Genomic DNA, 17,886 nt, shown 5'->3' on the forward strand with positions numbered 1-17,886 from the left:
CTGAGCTTAAGCTTAATTCCGAACAGGAATTAAGTGACATCTTATGACAATTATGGGATCTTAATGGCAAGAAAAGTGGCCCACTGCCAGAGAAGGGAAGAGACAACAAGCACTCTAACTATTCTTTTAAATCTCTCACCAAGCTGCAGAATAGCCACTGGAAGACGTGTTACAAAGCTTTCACATTTCTTCCTCTGAAACCAATGATATTTCTTCAAACTAAATGACACCTGAACCCTGTTTGGGGTTGATAACTTTTTGCTCCACAGAAGTGAACCAATGAGGTTTTGTGAAGCCAAAATCCAGCCCTCAGTAAACTCCTCCTTCAAAAACACCTTTCAGCTCTGCGTACAGGGATTTCCCAAGGTCGTACCTTTTTTGTTTCTGTCTATCTCTTTCCTTCTTAGAAGATGACCCCAAATGCTGACCTTTCTCCAGCTCCTCTCCCGCAGCTTTCAAGACCCTACCTTGAACTGAGGTAGGCAGTTTTGCAATCAAGGGAGCCACCAGCCACACTCCTCGCCGCTCAGAGGAACTAGAAGTAGAACAAACTTATTTCAGCCAAAATATCCATGTAGTTTTGCAACCAGTATTAGCTGTTATAAGACTGAACTGCTTTAATAAAACAGTTGACACAATGCATCTGGAGTAACTAGTGTGGACTGAGCAGTCACAATTTCTGGTTTCCAGAAAATTCAAGAATAGCAACTATATTTATTGTTAAACAAAAGTAAATAGAAGTAACCTTCAGGTAACTCATTTCTGCACATTCCTGTTTCAAGTGCAAAAAAGTCTAGGCAATCTACACATAATTAAGCATCATGTTGGCTAAAATAATTAAAAAGGTGCTACAAAAAATACCTTAGGAATGTCTTTTTACCATTCTGTCTTGTATTACTTGTGTCAGCATTTCCAACAGAGTTTGGATTGAAGAGGCCTATACCAGAGTTAGAAGAGTTATTGTTTAGATCAGCGGATTGCTGAAACACCTCTATTGTCGCCTTTGCAATATTATCCAACAAGCTGTTCATTTCAGCCACAGACCCAGAACCCTACAGTAAAACATAAGTAAACTAGCACATTCATGGTATGTTTGCTCGTGGACTACGTTAAAATTTAACATACTTTTTTGCATTAATATTTAGATAAGAAAGTTTGAAAACAAATACTCACAGGCTCCTTCATGCACTGTTTGATCATTAATTGCAGCTCCAACCAAGACTGCCGGAGAGTCCACTGATCTAAGTTCTAGGTTAGAATTAACATTACAAATACAAGTGTCAACACTTTACAGGTCTGAAGAGAAAAAATAAATCTCATAATTGAATACGTCACATGCAAAAGCCTCATCTTATAAGCAGCTCATTACAATCACTACTCTTTTTAATAGTCTAATAACATGTCAAAATATCAGACCTATTAAAGAATGTACGTTAACTTCCATGTCTTTGCAGCTAGTATCGTTACTCAACACTTTTAACCACACAACTTTTCTGAATAAAAATCTCGCTCTCTGCAAAATCTGACTTCAGTTAAATATGAATACAGAAAGCGTAATTTGCTCTTTCGTTAGTAATTACATTAATCCACGGCATTGCCATCCAAGTGGACATGTTTGTATTTAGCACAAGGCCATCTAGACACGATTAAAATAAAGGCAGCAGCTGACGTGATTATTTTGCAGGACAGTGATCACTATTTGTCCTGGTCCAGATATTGCTGACTTGATTCTTCACAGGTCTATTCAAAGAAAATCCATTTTGTAGTTTAAGAAATGAAGTGTCCCTAATGCAGCTAAGTTTGAAGAAATGATCAGTTTAGGACTGTCCGCGAAGACATCTGAGCCTTTTCCATGGAGTAGGAGTGCCTTTCACCACAGTACTGTCACAGAGCCCTACTGAGGCGGTAGGCATCTCCACCTAAGCAGCCCTAAAAGCAGCTCCCTTTTCAGTTGCTTCCCAATGACTGACAATGATGAACAGCAACGATGAGCGTGCTGCACGCTTGTTTCCTCCGTAACTGTGGAATCAGAAGTAACGAGACACCAGAAGCTACACTATAAAATGTTTACCACAGAGACCAGGGAAAACCTGAGCCCATATAACCTTTAAAGAAGAATCTAATGCTTGATTGCACCAGGAACTGCAAATGAATGTCACTTGGTGGTGCTGCTGAATGACAGGTTAAGAGTCAGTGCATCCCAGGTAGTTTTTCCACCTTTTCCCCACTGCATTACCTGAAGTATGCGTTTGATGTGCTGCCTCTGAGGGTTGTCACCCTCGGTGCATTCTTTAATACCATGAGGATAACAGATAAGTTGAAGGAGTGTCTGTGCTTGTTTGTTTGAAAGAACGGGATCCAGAATAAGATCTTTGTCTGTGCACAGCCTCTCAGGTTCTTTTAAACAGTGCTCTCCAACCCATTCCTGTAAGTAATCAGATAACAGATTCACAAGATAGTTTCAAGGCAATATTAACTTTTGGTAAGCTAAACAGAAAAGTAATTTTTCTACATGCAAAACTTGAAGTGAACTATGGTTCATGCAACATGTGAGATTAGAAAGGTCTTCTGTCATTCAGTACTGCCTGAAAGTATAAGACTGTTAAGAGGTTTTCCAAAATTCAGTTCTTCTATACTTTGAAAGCAACTTTACAACAAAACAAATGCCACTGCAAAAGCACTTTGAGCAGACAGCTTATGGAGTGGCCCTACTGTCTTCTCAAAGTGCTCGAGATTCAGGTAGGAAAAATACCTCAATTCCGATAGGGCGCAGGGAGATGCTAATAACTAACCAAAGCAGTTTTTTCCCCCCAATAACATACTACTCCATGTATAAATTGTCCAAATCAGGAAAGCCAAACAGAATTCAAATATTGAAGTACTTCAACATCCATTTTGAACCAAAATATATGTTACAGTTTTCAAATAAAATAACTTTGTTTCTCCAAATGAAGACAGAAGAGTAGTTTTAGAGATTACCTGCTGGCAAATTGTTCTTAGCACATATCTAGCATACTCGCTTAAACTAGCAGTTTCTATGGAAACAGCTTTTCCGCATGATTTCAAAGCGTGAGAGGAACCCCAGATTTCATCCTCATTGAGTTCGTCTAATAAGCCTCTCATATGGAAGTCTTCACTCTTCAAGGAGTTGACATTGTTGCTGCCAATTTCGGCGTCGCCTGTACAGCAGAAGCACAGAAGCACAGGGTGAACTTCTACCCAAGCCCCCGTGCCCCCAGACCGCTTACCCACCGAGGGACATCTTCGGAGGCACAGGCCAGCTGAGGAGCAAAGCAGGAGTGAGGCAGTCGCGTTCAAAAGGGCAGCACTAACTGACTCTGAAAATCACCATGTTCAAAGTATTGTCCACTTCCCTCATTTTGCATAGCATCTTTTTAATGGATGTTTCAGAAGTAGGAAGAGGTTTATACAAATCAAACACAAATCAAGCCACTACGTGCTCGACAGAAAAAGGTCTGTGAGTGTACGGAATTGCTTTGGCAGATAAGGAAGAGCTGGGTTACTTGCTAGTCTCAGATGTCCCTTTTCCAAGTCTTCTCTCTTACTTTGATTTATTAACACTCCATAGATCAAGAGACAAGTTTTGACCAGCGGCCCCTTAGCCCACCCTACTGTGAACTTCTTGACAAGAGAGACCGATCTTCCTTGGAATGGAAAAGGGTGATAAGCTATTTGTTTGGAAAAATAACACACTCGTCTTTCGTGGAGAGTTGCTTAGCAGTGATTCTTTTATAACTTCCACCACGACAGGTACATGTAATTTGTGGTAAAACGCAGAAAAAGGTGGGAAAAATGATCTGAGAACATATTTCCTCTCTATATTTGAGAGGGACTCGCCCGAGTTTGAAATGTACTGGGACTTGGTGGTGGGGGTAGGGGTCAAAACGTGAGTCACATCTGCTTAAAGCCTCCTCAGCTGGGGCTGACTCACCAGAGAAAAATGCTGTGTCTTGACCTGTGGGGGAAACGTTACTCACATGCTGCAGAAGCACGGACAGCATCCACATTTTTCTCTTGTCATCAGCATTTTCCTTTCCCAGGAGCATTCCCAGGGAAGTGAACTAGTACGATCTGTTTTCTACCTGAACACTAGAACAAAAACATTACACATCACTCTGCATAATCTTACCAAGCATCAAAATTGCTTTTAAGACTGCAAACACAGCTCCCACTTCTATACTGTTGTGAGCAGCAGCCAAGAGGTGACGGTCGCAAGAAGAACGAATTCCAGGAAATAATTTGCCTATGGGAAGAAGAGTAAATCTTGCAGAAAATGGTTGTTATTTACCAACTAAAATTTCCTTTGTACAAAACCCTTCTCATCTAGAATAGCTACAGGAGTACAATAACTGAATGAAGAACTGAATTTTCTGAAATTGAAACTGAAGACCAACAGGTAGGTCATTAAAATCAACTGGGATACATGCTTATGATATGTTAATATCAAAATAAGCTATGATCATTTAAACAGAAAAAGGAGCCTGTCATTTCACTGTGTCCATGTAAACAGTGATTTTAACCACGGTGAGGCACTGAAGTGTATTTTGGTTTTGACTTCACAGATTTAGGAAATTACTTCCCTCACCTAGTCTTCGTAACAAATGAGGCAAAATTAATTAATATAAATGCCTGTTGCACAATTAAGCCTAGTTCTGCAGCTCAGAAGCAGACTGCAAAAGTCATCAGTGAGTGCTTTTCCTAACTTGAAGACGACAAACAGACTGAAAGACAGGGAGGGAGGGAGAAAGGAAGGATGAATCTACCACCTTTCTGAGGTGGTTAACTGAGCCATATGTAAGAAAAGTCTGTAACGTGGTCACATTTTGTTTGATTTGTACTACTTCCTAGAGTTCAGACATGATTTTTCCTATCCATTCAAATCCACTTTCATTTCTAGGAAAGCCTGGGATCATGTAACATATTTCTGTTACTCAGACAGTATTCTTCACGGCTCTCACTTGTTTTGCTCAAATGTGCAACAAAAGCTCATTCATTGCTGGTCAAAAAAGAAATTAATATTACTTTTAGATGGAAGAATTTGACACCACTTAAGAGCTGAAATTTTTTTTTTCCTTTCCATTTCATTTTCCCATAGAAATAGTCTTGTCATCAAATTTGCTGAAATACTTATAAGTCAAAACACAGGTTAGTTCCAGGTTTGTTTCCTTTTAATTGTTAGGTGCTTGTTCCTTGCCCTTTTCCTTCCTCTTTTGGTCTGTGGCAAACACACACAGGTCAGACCACAGAATATTCAAATTTAAAAGGAAAGAGAACTACATTAATATACCCGGAGAACTAATTTCCTCATGTTTCTTCTGTTGGACTAGATGCTTTATTAAATCCTATTTAAAATTACATTTAATTTCAATTTACATGCAAGGCTACCAAACTGCATGATGTGTATCCCTGTTACTTTCTATATCACTGCGAGATGACCCACTACAGGAGCTGTCACTGCCCTGACAGTACTTAGTACGGAGGATGGTGAGGACTGTGATAAGTACTACCACTGCCAACAGCAGCACTGGCACAAAACCAGTATTAATAGTTTTAACATGCATATAAAACATTTCCCAAACAAGTAAGAATAGTACGTATCAACTTTTCACTAGTGAAACATCTGTAATTTTAAACAGGCTATCATTTCTACTTGCACTGTGGATATTTTCACACATAAATCTGAAGCCATCAAAAACCATCTGGGTTCACTTTCTGAAATGAAAGGACCACGCAGCAGGCAACTTACCTGTTCCCTGGGGAAAGAGGCAGACCTGGGGTGTCCTGAAGAGGTGCAGGAGTAGCCGACAGGTCATCCTCGCTCCAGGCTCGGCGTCCGGATCTCCACAGGCTACGGAAGATGGGACGTGGACATAAGGCATCTGCCCAGGACCTCACAAGTCCCAGCGGCAGGCCTGGAAATGCTCTACCTCACAGCCCCTTTTTAAATGGGAATACAATAACTTCATCAACAGGAATCAGCATTTATGGCCCTGAGTCATTAAAAAACAGGAAAGAATAGTATGATTTTTGGTAAGCAAGAGACCTAATTAATGGCAGAAAAGAATACATGGTTAAAATGGCTTTTGACAGTCAAAGCAGAAATAAAAAACACAAATCCAAGCAGAAAGTGAAAAGAAACGTGAGAAGTAGCCAAAGAGGACCACAGCTACGGTACTCCAGGGCTGGAGGCACAGACAACGAGGTCAGAGAGAAGCAGCCAACGTCAGGCAGACTGATGCCAGAAGGAAATGCACAACCTGAGTAGATCTGGCAGACATTTGAGCATATCGTGTAGAGCAGAAAAAGAGTTGTGAGCAGAAGGTGAGGCTGCGTAACATAAGGGGACAGTGCGCTGTCAGCAACTCTGATGCCACTTGTCGAGTGTGGGTTCCCTGATCTAACTTGGCGTCACTCCTTTTGGGAACTGCAGGGACACATGCTGCAACGCACAATAGGTGGCATTCCACACGAGCGCAGTTCAGAACACACTACTCATTCAATCAATGGAGACTTCTTAACAAGCCTTAAGTTTTTCATTTTAAGTTTTTCTCTTGGTATTTTCTTACCAGCTGCAAGAAGAGAAGGTAGTGCAACGTGCTGAACTACATCTTCCAGAGAAAAGCACTGCCGGGCGATCAATATGGCAATGAAAGTGGCCAGGGAATCGTGGAATGACAGGTCACTCACCTTGAAGGAAAAACATTGCAAGGCTTCACATAACAGTGCACACACCACTGCCATGATGATTAGGGAATTAACTATAAGAATAACCAGTAAAATGTTTACACATAAGCATTTGTCCCTACATTTTAATGCATTTCCCAAACATTTTATGGCAAATACTGATAGCTCTTAACTTCATTTTAACAAACACCTATTTCAAATACCGCAAATTCTGAAATAAAAAACATAAGTGTCATAAAAACTTGAGAAAATTTTATCATTCTATAAAAACTGATAACATCAATATTCATTTCTTAGCTTCAGGACAAGAATATGTCCCCAAAGGGGACACAGCTTAAATCTGTTCCTAAAGGCATATGTAATCAAACTATAGATAAATATATTGAATCAGACATTGGATAACATTAGTCACCATAATCCTGCTGACTTTAACAGGACTACAGTAACATACACCAGGTGAGTAAGGAACAGCAAAATGTACCACCCCTTCTACAATCTAAGAGCCAACACCAAAACAGGGTCTTTAAAATAGTTATTTGCACATCCATCAGCATTTTAGAAGAAGTATACAGACATGGCTGCTCCTTTCAAAGAGTACCTCTGATATTCTGTATCATTCTGTAATAAAAAAAAAATTTTACAAAGAGAAAACTAAGCACTGCCCAAATTCTACATTAACCCTGAAGATGTAGGAAAGAATAAAAATCAATCAGGAATCTCATTAAGAGCCTTGGAAACCTGAATGGATACAGGACTAAATTTGTGCTCAGCATTTTGTATTGAATTGAAACCTTACTATACCTCTAAGTGCACCCTAGGTAAACAGGTTTAACAGGTACTTCAGAAGATATTGAACTTACATCCACGCTGCAGAGCAGATCATTGAAACCCCAGACATGATTTGAAGAGCAGCAAAGAGCTTTTACGACCCCTAACCACTCTGAGCTAAGCACCGTGCAGCATGCCGTCAGCTCTGCGCAAAGGTTTGCTATGTCATTAATCCTAGGAAAGAAGAGAAAAATGAATACAGAAGGAAGATACTTTGTAAACAATAAATATTTAGGTCAAAGCAGATCAGTGCTTGGCAGAAGAACTGGTGTTTCCTTACTTAAGGTGGGGGTTTATGTCCAAATGGGATTATGCTACTGTACATATAACCTAGTGGTATTCAGTTGTGCACAACTGGAGCGTTCGGAAAAAAAACGCCAGTCTGACTTGCACCCCGTAACTTGCATCCATCCAGCCTGCAGTAGCATAGGGCCTTTATTTTGTGTAAACCCTGTGCTCCTGCCAGCTTCCCTACCTGTGCTGAGCTGCCCAGGAAGAGGGATGGAGCACCCAAACCCCCGCTGCCTGCAGCCCACCGTCACAGATGACCTGCCCCTCTCTACAGGGCCACATTCTGGCCTTTCCTCAGCGCACAAACAGCAGCTCCGTCCTCTGTCATGCAAAAATGTCACGGGGAAGTGGAGCGTGTGGCGCACGACTCCGCAGCCCCCAGGTCACCAGTGACACCTCACCGCAGGAGCCCTCCCTCCCTGTGCCAGGCCAGCACTACTGTTTAGGGGGGAGGAGAGTCACAGAATCAATTGGCATTAATGAATTTTACTTCATTGATCGCATACGGTGTAACATGTGATTCGGTGTGTGATTCAGAGTTATGTAACATTTTAAAAAACAGAGCAGAGTTGACTCATCCCAGTGCAAGTTATTTTTTCTCTGTTCCACAGTGAAACTTGTTTGGCCACATTTAGATGTTCCCCTTTGTTCCTCTTACAAAACTGCTTCCTCTCAGCTGCTCTGCTCTGCCAAGGATGCCCCACGTTTCATACAATCACAGAATGGTTTGGGTTGGAAGGGACCTTAAAGATCATCCAGTTCCAACCCCCCTTCCACGGGCAGGGACACCTTCTACCAGACCAGGTTGCTCAAAGCCCCATCCAGCCCAGCCTTGAACACTTCCAGGATGGGGCATCCACAACCTCTCTGGGCAACCTGTGCCAGTGCCTCACCACCCTCATCGTAAAAAAATGTCTTCCTTATGTCCAGTCTAAATTTACCCTCTTTCCGTTTTAGACTGTTGCTCCTTGTCCTGTCACTACAGGCCCTGGTAAAAAGTCTCTCTGTGCCTTTCTTATGAGCCCCCTTTATATATGGAAAGGCTGCTATAAGGTCTCCCCGGAGCCTTCTCTTCTCTAGGCTGAACAACCCCAACTCTCTCAGCCTTTCTTCACAGGAGAGGTGCTCCAGCCCTCTGACCAGTTTTGTGGCCTCCTCTGGACCCGCTCTGGACATTCCAGAGATGGCTTCATAGTGGGGACAGGGAGAAGGATACAGAACTGCACACACTTTAGGCAGGAGACAATCAGAAAAGAAAAGAAAAAAAAAAAAAATCCACAATTTCCTTGAGTTTTGTGATCTGTCAGCAACCTTAAAAAAATACTGTCAGCTACTGCTGCACTTAGGCCTAACTATCAAGACCAAGAATTTCTTAACAAAAATTGGAACAGAATCAGAACAGAGCACCAAGTTCTGGTGGTTTTGATTGTGTAAGAGCAACAGAGGTGCTGGGCGCAGGGGTGCAGGCCAGATCCAAAATCGGTGTCCATTTCACCCTGCATCACAGACTTGGCAGAATGGAAAACCAGGGTAAAACAGTTTCAACACTGCAGTGCTACATTTCCACAAGAAGGCTGAGTTTGTGTGTTTACACACTGGAAGGAGGAAGCAACTGAGAGAAGAACATCTGAATTATGAGAGAAAACATACTGTCAGTGTAAAACCCTGACACTGATGTTGTTTTTCTGCAAGCTTTCACTATACTTGTCAGTACCTTGAGATCATCTAAAAAGATCTAACAGACTTAAGACCCAGGAAGTGTCACGCTGGATCAGACCAAAGCTCTACCTGACAGTGGCAGGAGCCAGCACATGCTGGTGTCAGAAGATAACCACAGTAAGACAGTGCTGGACAACCTGCCGAAGTGCAGATCTCGTCCTAAACTCTAATCATGTGAGATCAACTTGAACCGTGCACCAGGAGGTCCAAGCTACTCTTAAAATATAACTGACAGCTGTTTTAACTCTAGTAGCTTCTATCCAATAAAACTCTTAATACTTTAAAAATATATATTTTTGGAAAATATACATATTACCTGTGAAGATTAAATCCATAATAAATAAAATTACACATTTAATAAATTAAACATTGATTGCATCAGAAGAAGGAAATGACCTAATGCAGAACGTTCCCTCGTTTAGCGGCTTCTAATGAGCAAAGATTGTGCTGAGCTGTTCTGTCTGAAATGGCACAACTGCTGATACAAAAAGCTTACTGACTGTCTTGCAGTGAGTACTTTCTACCTGTTACTCCCTTCTGTTAAATTATGGCGATTAATTTAATGAGATAACTCAGAGGAAACTTACTCAATAAATTTTCAGCAACCAGAGAGAGTAATGAATGAAAACAATTCCAAAAAAGACACAAACCAAAAAGGTGACAGGAAACCTCATCTATACCATGTAAAAATCCATCCAGTTCCAATTCCACCACAGTTTGCCTTACCTTCCTGCATCTTGGTGCCCCATGCACACATTCATTAGCGCATTGCAGACAAAGCTGTAGCGGTTGGCTGCGTTATCGCTCAGGATCTTGCCCAGCATTGAGTAGTTAATGCTGTGAGCAGAAGGATTCTCGATAAAATCTAGCATGAACTCTGGGTCCCACAGTAAATTGGAATTTGAAGGCTGAACATTGCTGTATATCGTTTGCTTCACCTTAGAACAGGCACTACTGAGGACCAAAAAAAGAGAGTGTTGCCAAAAAACGTACTTTGCAGGAATGCTGTTGAACACACCATGTGGGATTAGAAAATCCTAGTTTGGTTACCATTCTGTACACATTTTCAAACTCATTTTTGATAAGGAGCATCTACCAGAAAATAAGGCTGATATATCAATTTCACTCAAGTTTTCCTGCAGATAAAGTCTCAAGTTTCCAAACTGCTTCTATGACATTTCTATGACTGAAATTGTGAGCAGCTGGATAAGACCACACATTCATTCCTCACTAGCAATAATTTCCTGGAGCATCAGATGCCTCTACAGCGAACTGTAACAGTGCTTCGTAACGCTGCTCCCCCTCTTTGTGTGTTATGACACAGTGAACTGCAGTGGTGGTAAGAAGAATTAAGGAAAAATGAGAACATTTATCTAAGTTAAAAACTCTATATTTGGTAATAATGTGACACAACAGACAACTTTTTGAAAGATGAAATCAGTAAACAGAGAAGAGATACTTAAAGGTCATATTTTGACATCAATAATTATGATAAAAGGTCATGAAATGTTCCAGGCTAGGAATACCTGTATGTTAATTGGCTTTCTTCGGGGGGGGGGGGGGGGGGGGGGGGGGGGGGAGTGTTAGTGAAGAATGCAAATTTCACACACGAAATGTTCTAAGGAGCATTTGTCTCAAGCACTGGGTTCTATACCACAGCTGGAAATATCATCCACATGGACAAACTTCACTAATTATCCCAACTGGGAAAACTTCCTCATTACTGAAAAAAATTTATTAATTGAAATCAACCTAAAATACATGAAACCTTTGGAATTTTTTAGAACGCCACTGGCCCCAGGATGAAAAGACAGAGGAAGCACTGTGTCGCCTGGAAGGCATCTGTGACCCGAGGAAGGAGCGCGATGTGCACAGCAGTGCCCGGACGCGGGGCTTGGAGGGCAGCCCTGGGGACAGCCCGTCACTGCGCAGCCCCTGCACACCGCTGCTCCTCATCCGGATGCTCCGATGCAGGAGGAAGGGGCCATTAGCAGGATAATTAATCTACAAGAATGTTAATGCCTGACGTTAACCCTTTGCTCTAACAGCCGGCATAACAGCAAAGAAGAAAACCAACCAGTGGAAAACAAATACCCCATACCTCAAACATCAGGCACTATTTAAATGGGCTCTCATGCACCAGCATCCTGGGCACACATACGTCCCCGACACTCTGTCATCACAGCATTTACCTACACTTACCCCGTGGGTCACAGAAAGAAAGGTCCAAAACCCAAACGATACAATAATGAGTATGTGAGCAAAGCAGCCTCTGAAACTGTACTTGCACAAGAAGTAATGCTGGGGGAGTGGTCAGAAGATAAGATTTAAAAAAAAAGTGAAGGAATGATTTAAAAAAAGGAAGTTTAGTGAATACAACTAAATATACCAAGCATACTAAACCAAAACATGCGGCTCGCTTAGTAAAACCCAGTCATGAGAAATACTGCAGATGACACGAGAAGCCATTTTCGAAGCACTGCAATATACGGAAGGTAAGTCTCTAAATTTGAACATTTATGAACTGTACTTTATTGTTGCTTCAAATTGACTTAGAGAGAGAAATAGCTGGACTTACAGCGTGCTAAAAAGAAGCTAAAAAAGTTGCCACGTACAGACAACTGGTTTTGGTTTTGTTTCAATTGTAGCAAGGAAACCAAAAAGAAAATTAATGTAGTATTACCTTATACACACTGTTTAAAAAAAGTATACATAAATTTTATTACCAGTTTCCAGAGAATTTCTAACTCCACTTGTCTGAAAAAAGGGGCTTGAAATCAAGTGCTGTATATCACATGCTTAATATATAATTTAATACCTTAAATATCTCTGTATTACTGGATGATGTTTTGATTTGCTGTTGTAGGTTAAAATTAATAAAAATGTTATTTTTTATCGTGTTACTGAACTTTGTGTTTTATGTAGAAAAATGAACATACAGCTAAGACACTTCTGTAGTTGTTCTATATTTCATATTCTTTTTTCCTAGTGTTTCTCCCACTAAATGCTCTTGTTCCCATGTCTTTGTAAACCTATTAAAATATTATTACTGAGAACTCTTTTCCTGCTCCCTATGAAATGAAAACCACAAATCTGAAATACGCAAACCAAAACCAGGTATATAAACTAGGAGGGGAAACAGTAACTGAAGTGGTTTGTAACCCTCACAAGATGCGTATTTGCATATGAAAGGTTTCCACTCCCCCTTTACCCAGCATATGGGTACCTAAAATATTTTTTAATTTAAAAATCAAGGAATGAACATTCGAGCATAAAACTTCACAAACTCAAACATGTTTGTTCCTCTCCCCACATCAAAGGAAATATTTAATAGAACATTACAGCTGTGTCAGCTAAGATTTTGTTATTTTTCCACCCAACTTTGTATGTATTGCAGCCAATTTGCTGATGCATTATAGGAACCAAATCAGTCACTTCACAATCTGCAAAAGCAAAGGTGTGCGGGGAGGGGTCCAATGCTGCGCGGCGCAGCCGCCTCGGCAGCCGACCTGACGCTGACGGTCCCCGCTTCCCTCGCTCCACGCCTGCACGCCTGCTCGCTGCGCGTGAGCGCTGCTTGCTGAAGCAACCCCCTCAGCTAACCACGGCGCTGCAAGGAGGGCTCAGCCTCCGCTCCTCCACAGCGGGTACCCACGCAGCGCGAGGACTTCACAGGCTCAGGACCACACGCTGTGCTGCCACGCTGGCACGGGCAAGAAAGTTGCATCAGTAAAGGTAAAGCAGCAAAGGCAACGGCATATTTTCCACGGGAAGCAAACCAAACTGAAACCACAGCAGCCTGCATCAGTCTACAGGCTAGGCAGTGGTGAGAAAAATCCCATTACCACCCACCTGAAGAGGTCTCCAAACTTGCTTCTCAGGTGACTACAGGACACGTACAGATCATAGAGGTAAGCTAAAATACACCTTTCTGGGGAGGAACACTCTGAGGGATTAACGACGTGCTTTACCACCCCGCACAACCTGCAAAAATAAAACCATTCTGAGTTCGTTCCAATGCACCCTAGAAACGTGTCTCATATTGTCACATATCATATAAACCCCGCCATTAGCTGGGCAACATGACAATAGACCTTGTGTCTACAGGCTGGCCGGGCCCACGTGAAGTTTGGTGTCACCTGTGTGCTTGCCTGGGCCCCAGGGAGGACAGGACACAGAGGCACTCGGGAAGCCCAGGGTGGAATGGGCGAATGGGGAGGAAATCAAGATACACAGCTCCCCTCCTTTCCTAGGTTACAAAACGGGCAGGTCCCACCAGCCCCCAGCAGTGGGGAGCAGGCTGCAGAGGTGAGCCATCTGCTCCACGCACCCGAGCTCACTTACAGCCTTCCAACTGCAGTGCGATAGTTGGTCTTGCTACCTGAACCTAAACGCATTTTTTGCTTAAGAGAGAACACCAAAAATACTTTTTGGAAAAGCGTAGCTGCCACACACCCTTCAAAGACTTGTGCGGTTTGCTCCGAGTTGAGGATGAGGCAGGCATGGTAACGCCGCAGAACGGCGACGATGCAGACGCACAGCCCCGTTGTGTAGCTTCCAGCCAGGCTGGACGACTTCAGCAGCAGCTCTGCCTCCACTACGCTCAGCTCGTTCAACAGCTGAAAATGCATATGCAAAAATAATGAACTGAAAATAACTTCCAAGTTAAACATGTAAAATAGGTGAAAAAAAAAAAAACCATTAAGGAAAAACTATATGGCAAACAAAAATGAAATTCCTTACTCACTACAGAACAAGGGAAAGAGGGAGCAAAATAAACTGTTAAAGTATAAAAAAGTCCCTCAGAATTGCTCTTCAGAAATACATGGCATTTCTGGCACCCAGATACTTTGCTGTGTAATATGATGGTTCAGTCTGAAACAGTGAAGCCCATCCTAAAATAATTTGTGCTAAAGTAATTCAGAATTTCATTAATTCTGAAAGATTTAAAAATAAAATACATCTATTGATTTTCCATAATTGTCAAAGTAAAACAGAAGGGGAAGTATCCAGCACTGTTTCAGATGTCAGGAAACTGAAACAGGTAAAAGCGCATTGCAGCAAATCAGGAGAATCTGCAGTCCAGTTCTTGGGGTTTTTTCTGGTTTCACAAAAAATGTATCACAGCTTTATCCTGACATAATCCGCCCCCCAAATGAACTCTGTTTACCTGTATTGCAAAGTCGATAAGTCCATTGATATTCAGTGCTGGCTCCATGAGATCAAAGATGAGCTGTATATGGTGAGCCAAGGGAAGATGATATGATGTTCCTGAGGCAAAACTAGTTATCTGTTCGAGAACATTACTGGAGATCTGCGAAAATAAATGTTGAAAAGTCATATGGTGACTGAGGGCTTCTCAGATACACTAGTGCTCCAAAAATCCTATTTTATAAGTGGTAATAGCAAGTGACAGCATTTTGCAGATAAAAGCACTAACAAATCATGCATGAGTATATCTATTACTCTACTATCCTGCAAGTCAGTCGTAATGCCGTTTTATTTTCAAAATTGACAACACAGAAAATGGTGTTCTGCTGCTTTACAGCTGAGAGTCAAACTGTTCTTAACATCTACAATACTGATTTTATTCTGTGGGGTATTTTGCTTTAAAGAAGAGGCAAATCATTTTTCTTTTAATCTGACTGCATTGTGATTTTTTTAATTGATGGTTTTCAGATAATTAATAACATGTTATCGTGCAAACAAAACATGTAATAAATTCATTCAAAAGACCAGATCCAAAGATGTCTTATAAATTAAGTATCAAATGTGTACCTCTTTTACTTTGTTTCTTACGTTAGCCTCTGGTTATTAAAAAATACTTAAAAACAGTAACACCTGACAAAGTGATGAAATCCTATGCTGATACATTTGCAGTTACAAGTCCTAATATAAACCAGGAAAACTAGGCTTATCATTTAAAACAAATTATTTCTGTTCTCCAGTCAGCCACTGATATAGCTTTTTAACAGTAAAGGTTGACTATAAATTCTAATATCCAGAAAAGAACAAACTGTGTTATCCACCAGCTTCTCAAAGAGACATACTCAGTTTGCTGCACAAAACCACAGAAGAGTTTGCTGTCCTTCATCAACACAGACACAGTAACATATCTTATACATATGCAAGAGATTTGTTAATAAGTAACTAATTAACCAATGAGCCCTAAACAATGCCGTTAATGGAAATTTAGGTAAAATTTATTTCAAATTTTTCATGAAAAAATCACGATAATCCAGAAAGCTTCTTGCAAAACAAACAAACAAAAACCCCCAAACAAACAAACCAAACCAACCACCCAAATATCTACTGAAGCAGGTATTTTAGAATACCAAGGTAGCATTTTTTCTCTTGCCTTTGAAGAAGCAGTGCACTGAAAATTCTTGGTATATACAAGACACTTCTAAAAACCTAGATTTGCTTCCTATTTGATATCTCTACAGCAGAACGTAAAAGGCTACGATTTTATACAAGGGAAGTACCTGAGACGTCACCTGATGTTGATCAAAATAGGACAGTTGCTGTAGTTTTGTGAACACAGTCTCTAGGGTTGGAAATGCTTCTTGTTTGGTCTTCCTGGCTTTTTGCCCTTCATCCCCAACTTAACAGATAAAAAAAATTATTTTGGTCATTTTATATTTAATGGAGCCCTAGTAGTTTTGCATTATTACTGATTCAAAAGACAATAAAAATCTTAACAAGCTTTACTCATGACTACATAAAACCCTACTTGCCTCAGTTTTCCATTATACTCAGGACAAATACATGCCACAGCATGTAACAATATCAAAGCTACTTCGAGGTTATTCCAATGCAAAAAGGTGACACCCAAGAAAAACTGCAAAACAGTCATACAGTTTCACTAGAAGGGTAAGGAATATGTATCGCTCGCTGGCCAGTATCTCATATTCCAGGCTTGAGCCTAACGCAGGTGTTTACAGCCAAGCTGTTATAATGGAAAATAGGGATTTCTAACCACAGCGGCCCTTCGCCGTCCTGGCGCAGCCGTAAGGCAGGCCAGCAGATTGCACTCTGTGCTGCTGGACGCCGGTCAGTACCTCACCCAGTGACTGTGAAGGGGATGAAAGCCAAATTACGTGATCAACATGCATGGCTCCAGACAACTTGCTGAGCACCTCACAGCTCCCGTGATCTTCGCTACAGGCTACCATACAGCAGCGTTAAAGCATTTACCACCCATTTCAGTAGTACTCTTCTTATTCAGAATTTTGAGGATGTCTTTGGTAATCTTCTTCAGCTGATGCCTTGCTTCATCACGCTCCTTACCGACGCCGTAAAGGAGAATCATGCGCTGGTTACACTCATGACTTGAAGATTCATCCTGAAAAGACCAGATATGAGTGAAGCCTTTTCTTTTTTCTGTCATCACCTGCTGAAACCCGACCCGAGTAGCCCAGACTGCAATAAACAATAACTAACTCTTTGTCACAAAAAGCATCTCCTGTGGTTGTCAGTGTGGAGGAAACAGTGCCAAATGAAATCACTGAAGAGTAGGGTAAAAATACAGAGGGAAAAAATGTAATCTGATATTATGAATTCTGTATGTATCTGTAAGGACAGAGTCAGCAGATGCATACGGATGCTCCTCCTAACTGTCCCCTGGATGGATAATCAGTAGCAGATTAGTAAATAGAAGACAGATGTCTAGAAACTGTGTGACATTTCTCTTCTTATGTACAAGTCCATTGAAAAAAAGATGCAGCCCAACTCCTACAATTCTATTTTGCACATGCCAAAGAAACTGAAATATGTATAGTTTATTTAAATTGTAACTGGTTATATTTAGTCTTTTAATAAAATGTATCATATAATGTTGATGCACTGTTTATAACTTAAAAACTTGGAGCACTGCTCTGCAAGTCATATAAGGTATAAATATTTTGCTCAGTAATATACTTACCTTCTCCAAACTAACTAATCACTGCTTCTTTCAACTACTTAAAAAGTTTTTAAAAAAACAAGGCTGTGTACAAAAATAATACTAAAGAATCACAAGGCAAAAAGGTAGTAGACGGGAGTGCAACTCTACACTCAGAAAAGTTGCACAGTCTTACAAAATACATGCTCTCTTTTAAAAATAGTGACTCTGTTAGTAGGTCAAAAGCAGGAAGTAAACCTCTAATTATTTTTTAAAATTCTGTTTCTCTCTCTCTTCTAGAGGAAACAAAAGCAGAAGCACTGAGAGCGTCACCTGGAATTTGCAGCAGTCTCTGGCTAAGAAACCAGTTCAAAGCCAGAGGAAGGTCTAACTCTCAGAACTGGGATGCACAGCTGCTCCTCCAGCCTCTCCTCCCTCCGCGGGATTTACACATGAACGCT

General features: G+C 41.1%; 1 protein-coding gene across 2 annotated transcripts in view; it reads right to left on the reverse strand.

Annotated features, from left to right (window-relative positions):
- MED12L (mediator complex subunit 12L) overlaps window positions 1-17,886 on the reverse strand; it is a 153,978-nt gene that overhangs the window by 29,324 nt on the left and 106,768 nt on the right. For both annotated transcript variants that reach the window (XM_050902187.1, XM_050902186.1), the window contains 15 exons: window positions 16,741-16,888; window positions 16,029-16,147; window positions 14,714-14,857; window positions 13,999-14,162; window positions 13,396-13,527; window positions 10,270-10,497; window positions 7,566-7,707; window positions 6,588-6,708; window positions 5,768-5,869; window positions 4,151-4,264; window positions 2,980-3,179; window positions 2,237-2,425; window positions 1,174-1,248; window positions 862-1,052; window positions 374-535 (listed from right to left, as the gene is read on the reverse strand). In XM_050902187.1, coding sequence (XP_050758144.1) covers window positions 374-535; window positions 862-1,052; window positions 1,174-1,248; window positions 2,237-2,425; window positions 2,980-3,179; window positions 4,151-4,264; window positions 5,768-5,869; window positions 6,588-6,708; window positions 7,566-7,707; window positions 10,270-10,497; window positions 13,396-13,527; window positions 13,999-14,162; window positions 14,714-14,857; window positions 16,029-16,147; window positions 16,741-16,888 — 2,231 coding nt within the window. The remainder of the gene's footprint in view (window positions 1-373; window positions 536-861; window positions 1,053-1,173; window positions 1,249-2,236; window positions 2,426-2,979; window positions 3,180-4,150; window positions 4,265-5,767; window positions 5,870-6,587; window positions 6,709-7,565; window positions 7,708-10,269; window positions 10,498-13,395; window positions 13,528-13,998; window positions 14,163-14,713; window positions 14,858-16,028; window positions 16,148-16,740; window positions 16,889-17,886) is intronic.

Source organism: Gymnogyps californianus, chromosome 10 (genome assembly GCF_018139145.2).
Source record: "Gymnogyps californianus isolate 813 chromosome 10, ASM1813914v2, whole genome shotgun sequence".
Classification (NCBI taxonomy): domain Eukaryota; kingdom Metazoa; phylum Chordata; class Aves; order Accipitriformes; family Cathartidae; genus Gymnogyps; species Gymnogyps californianus.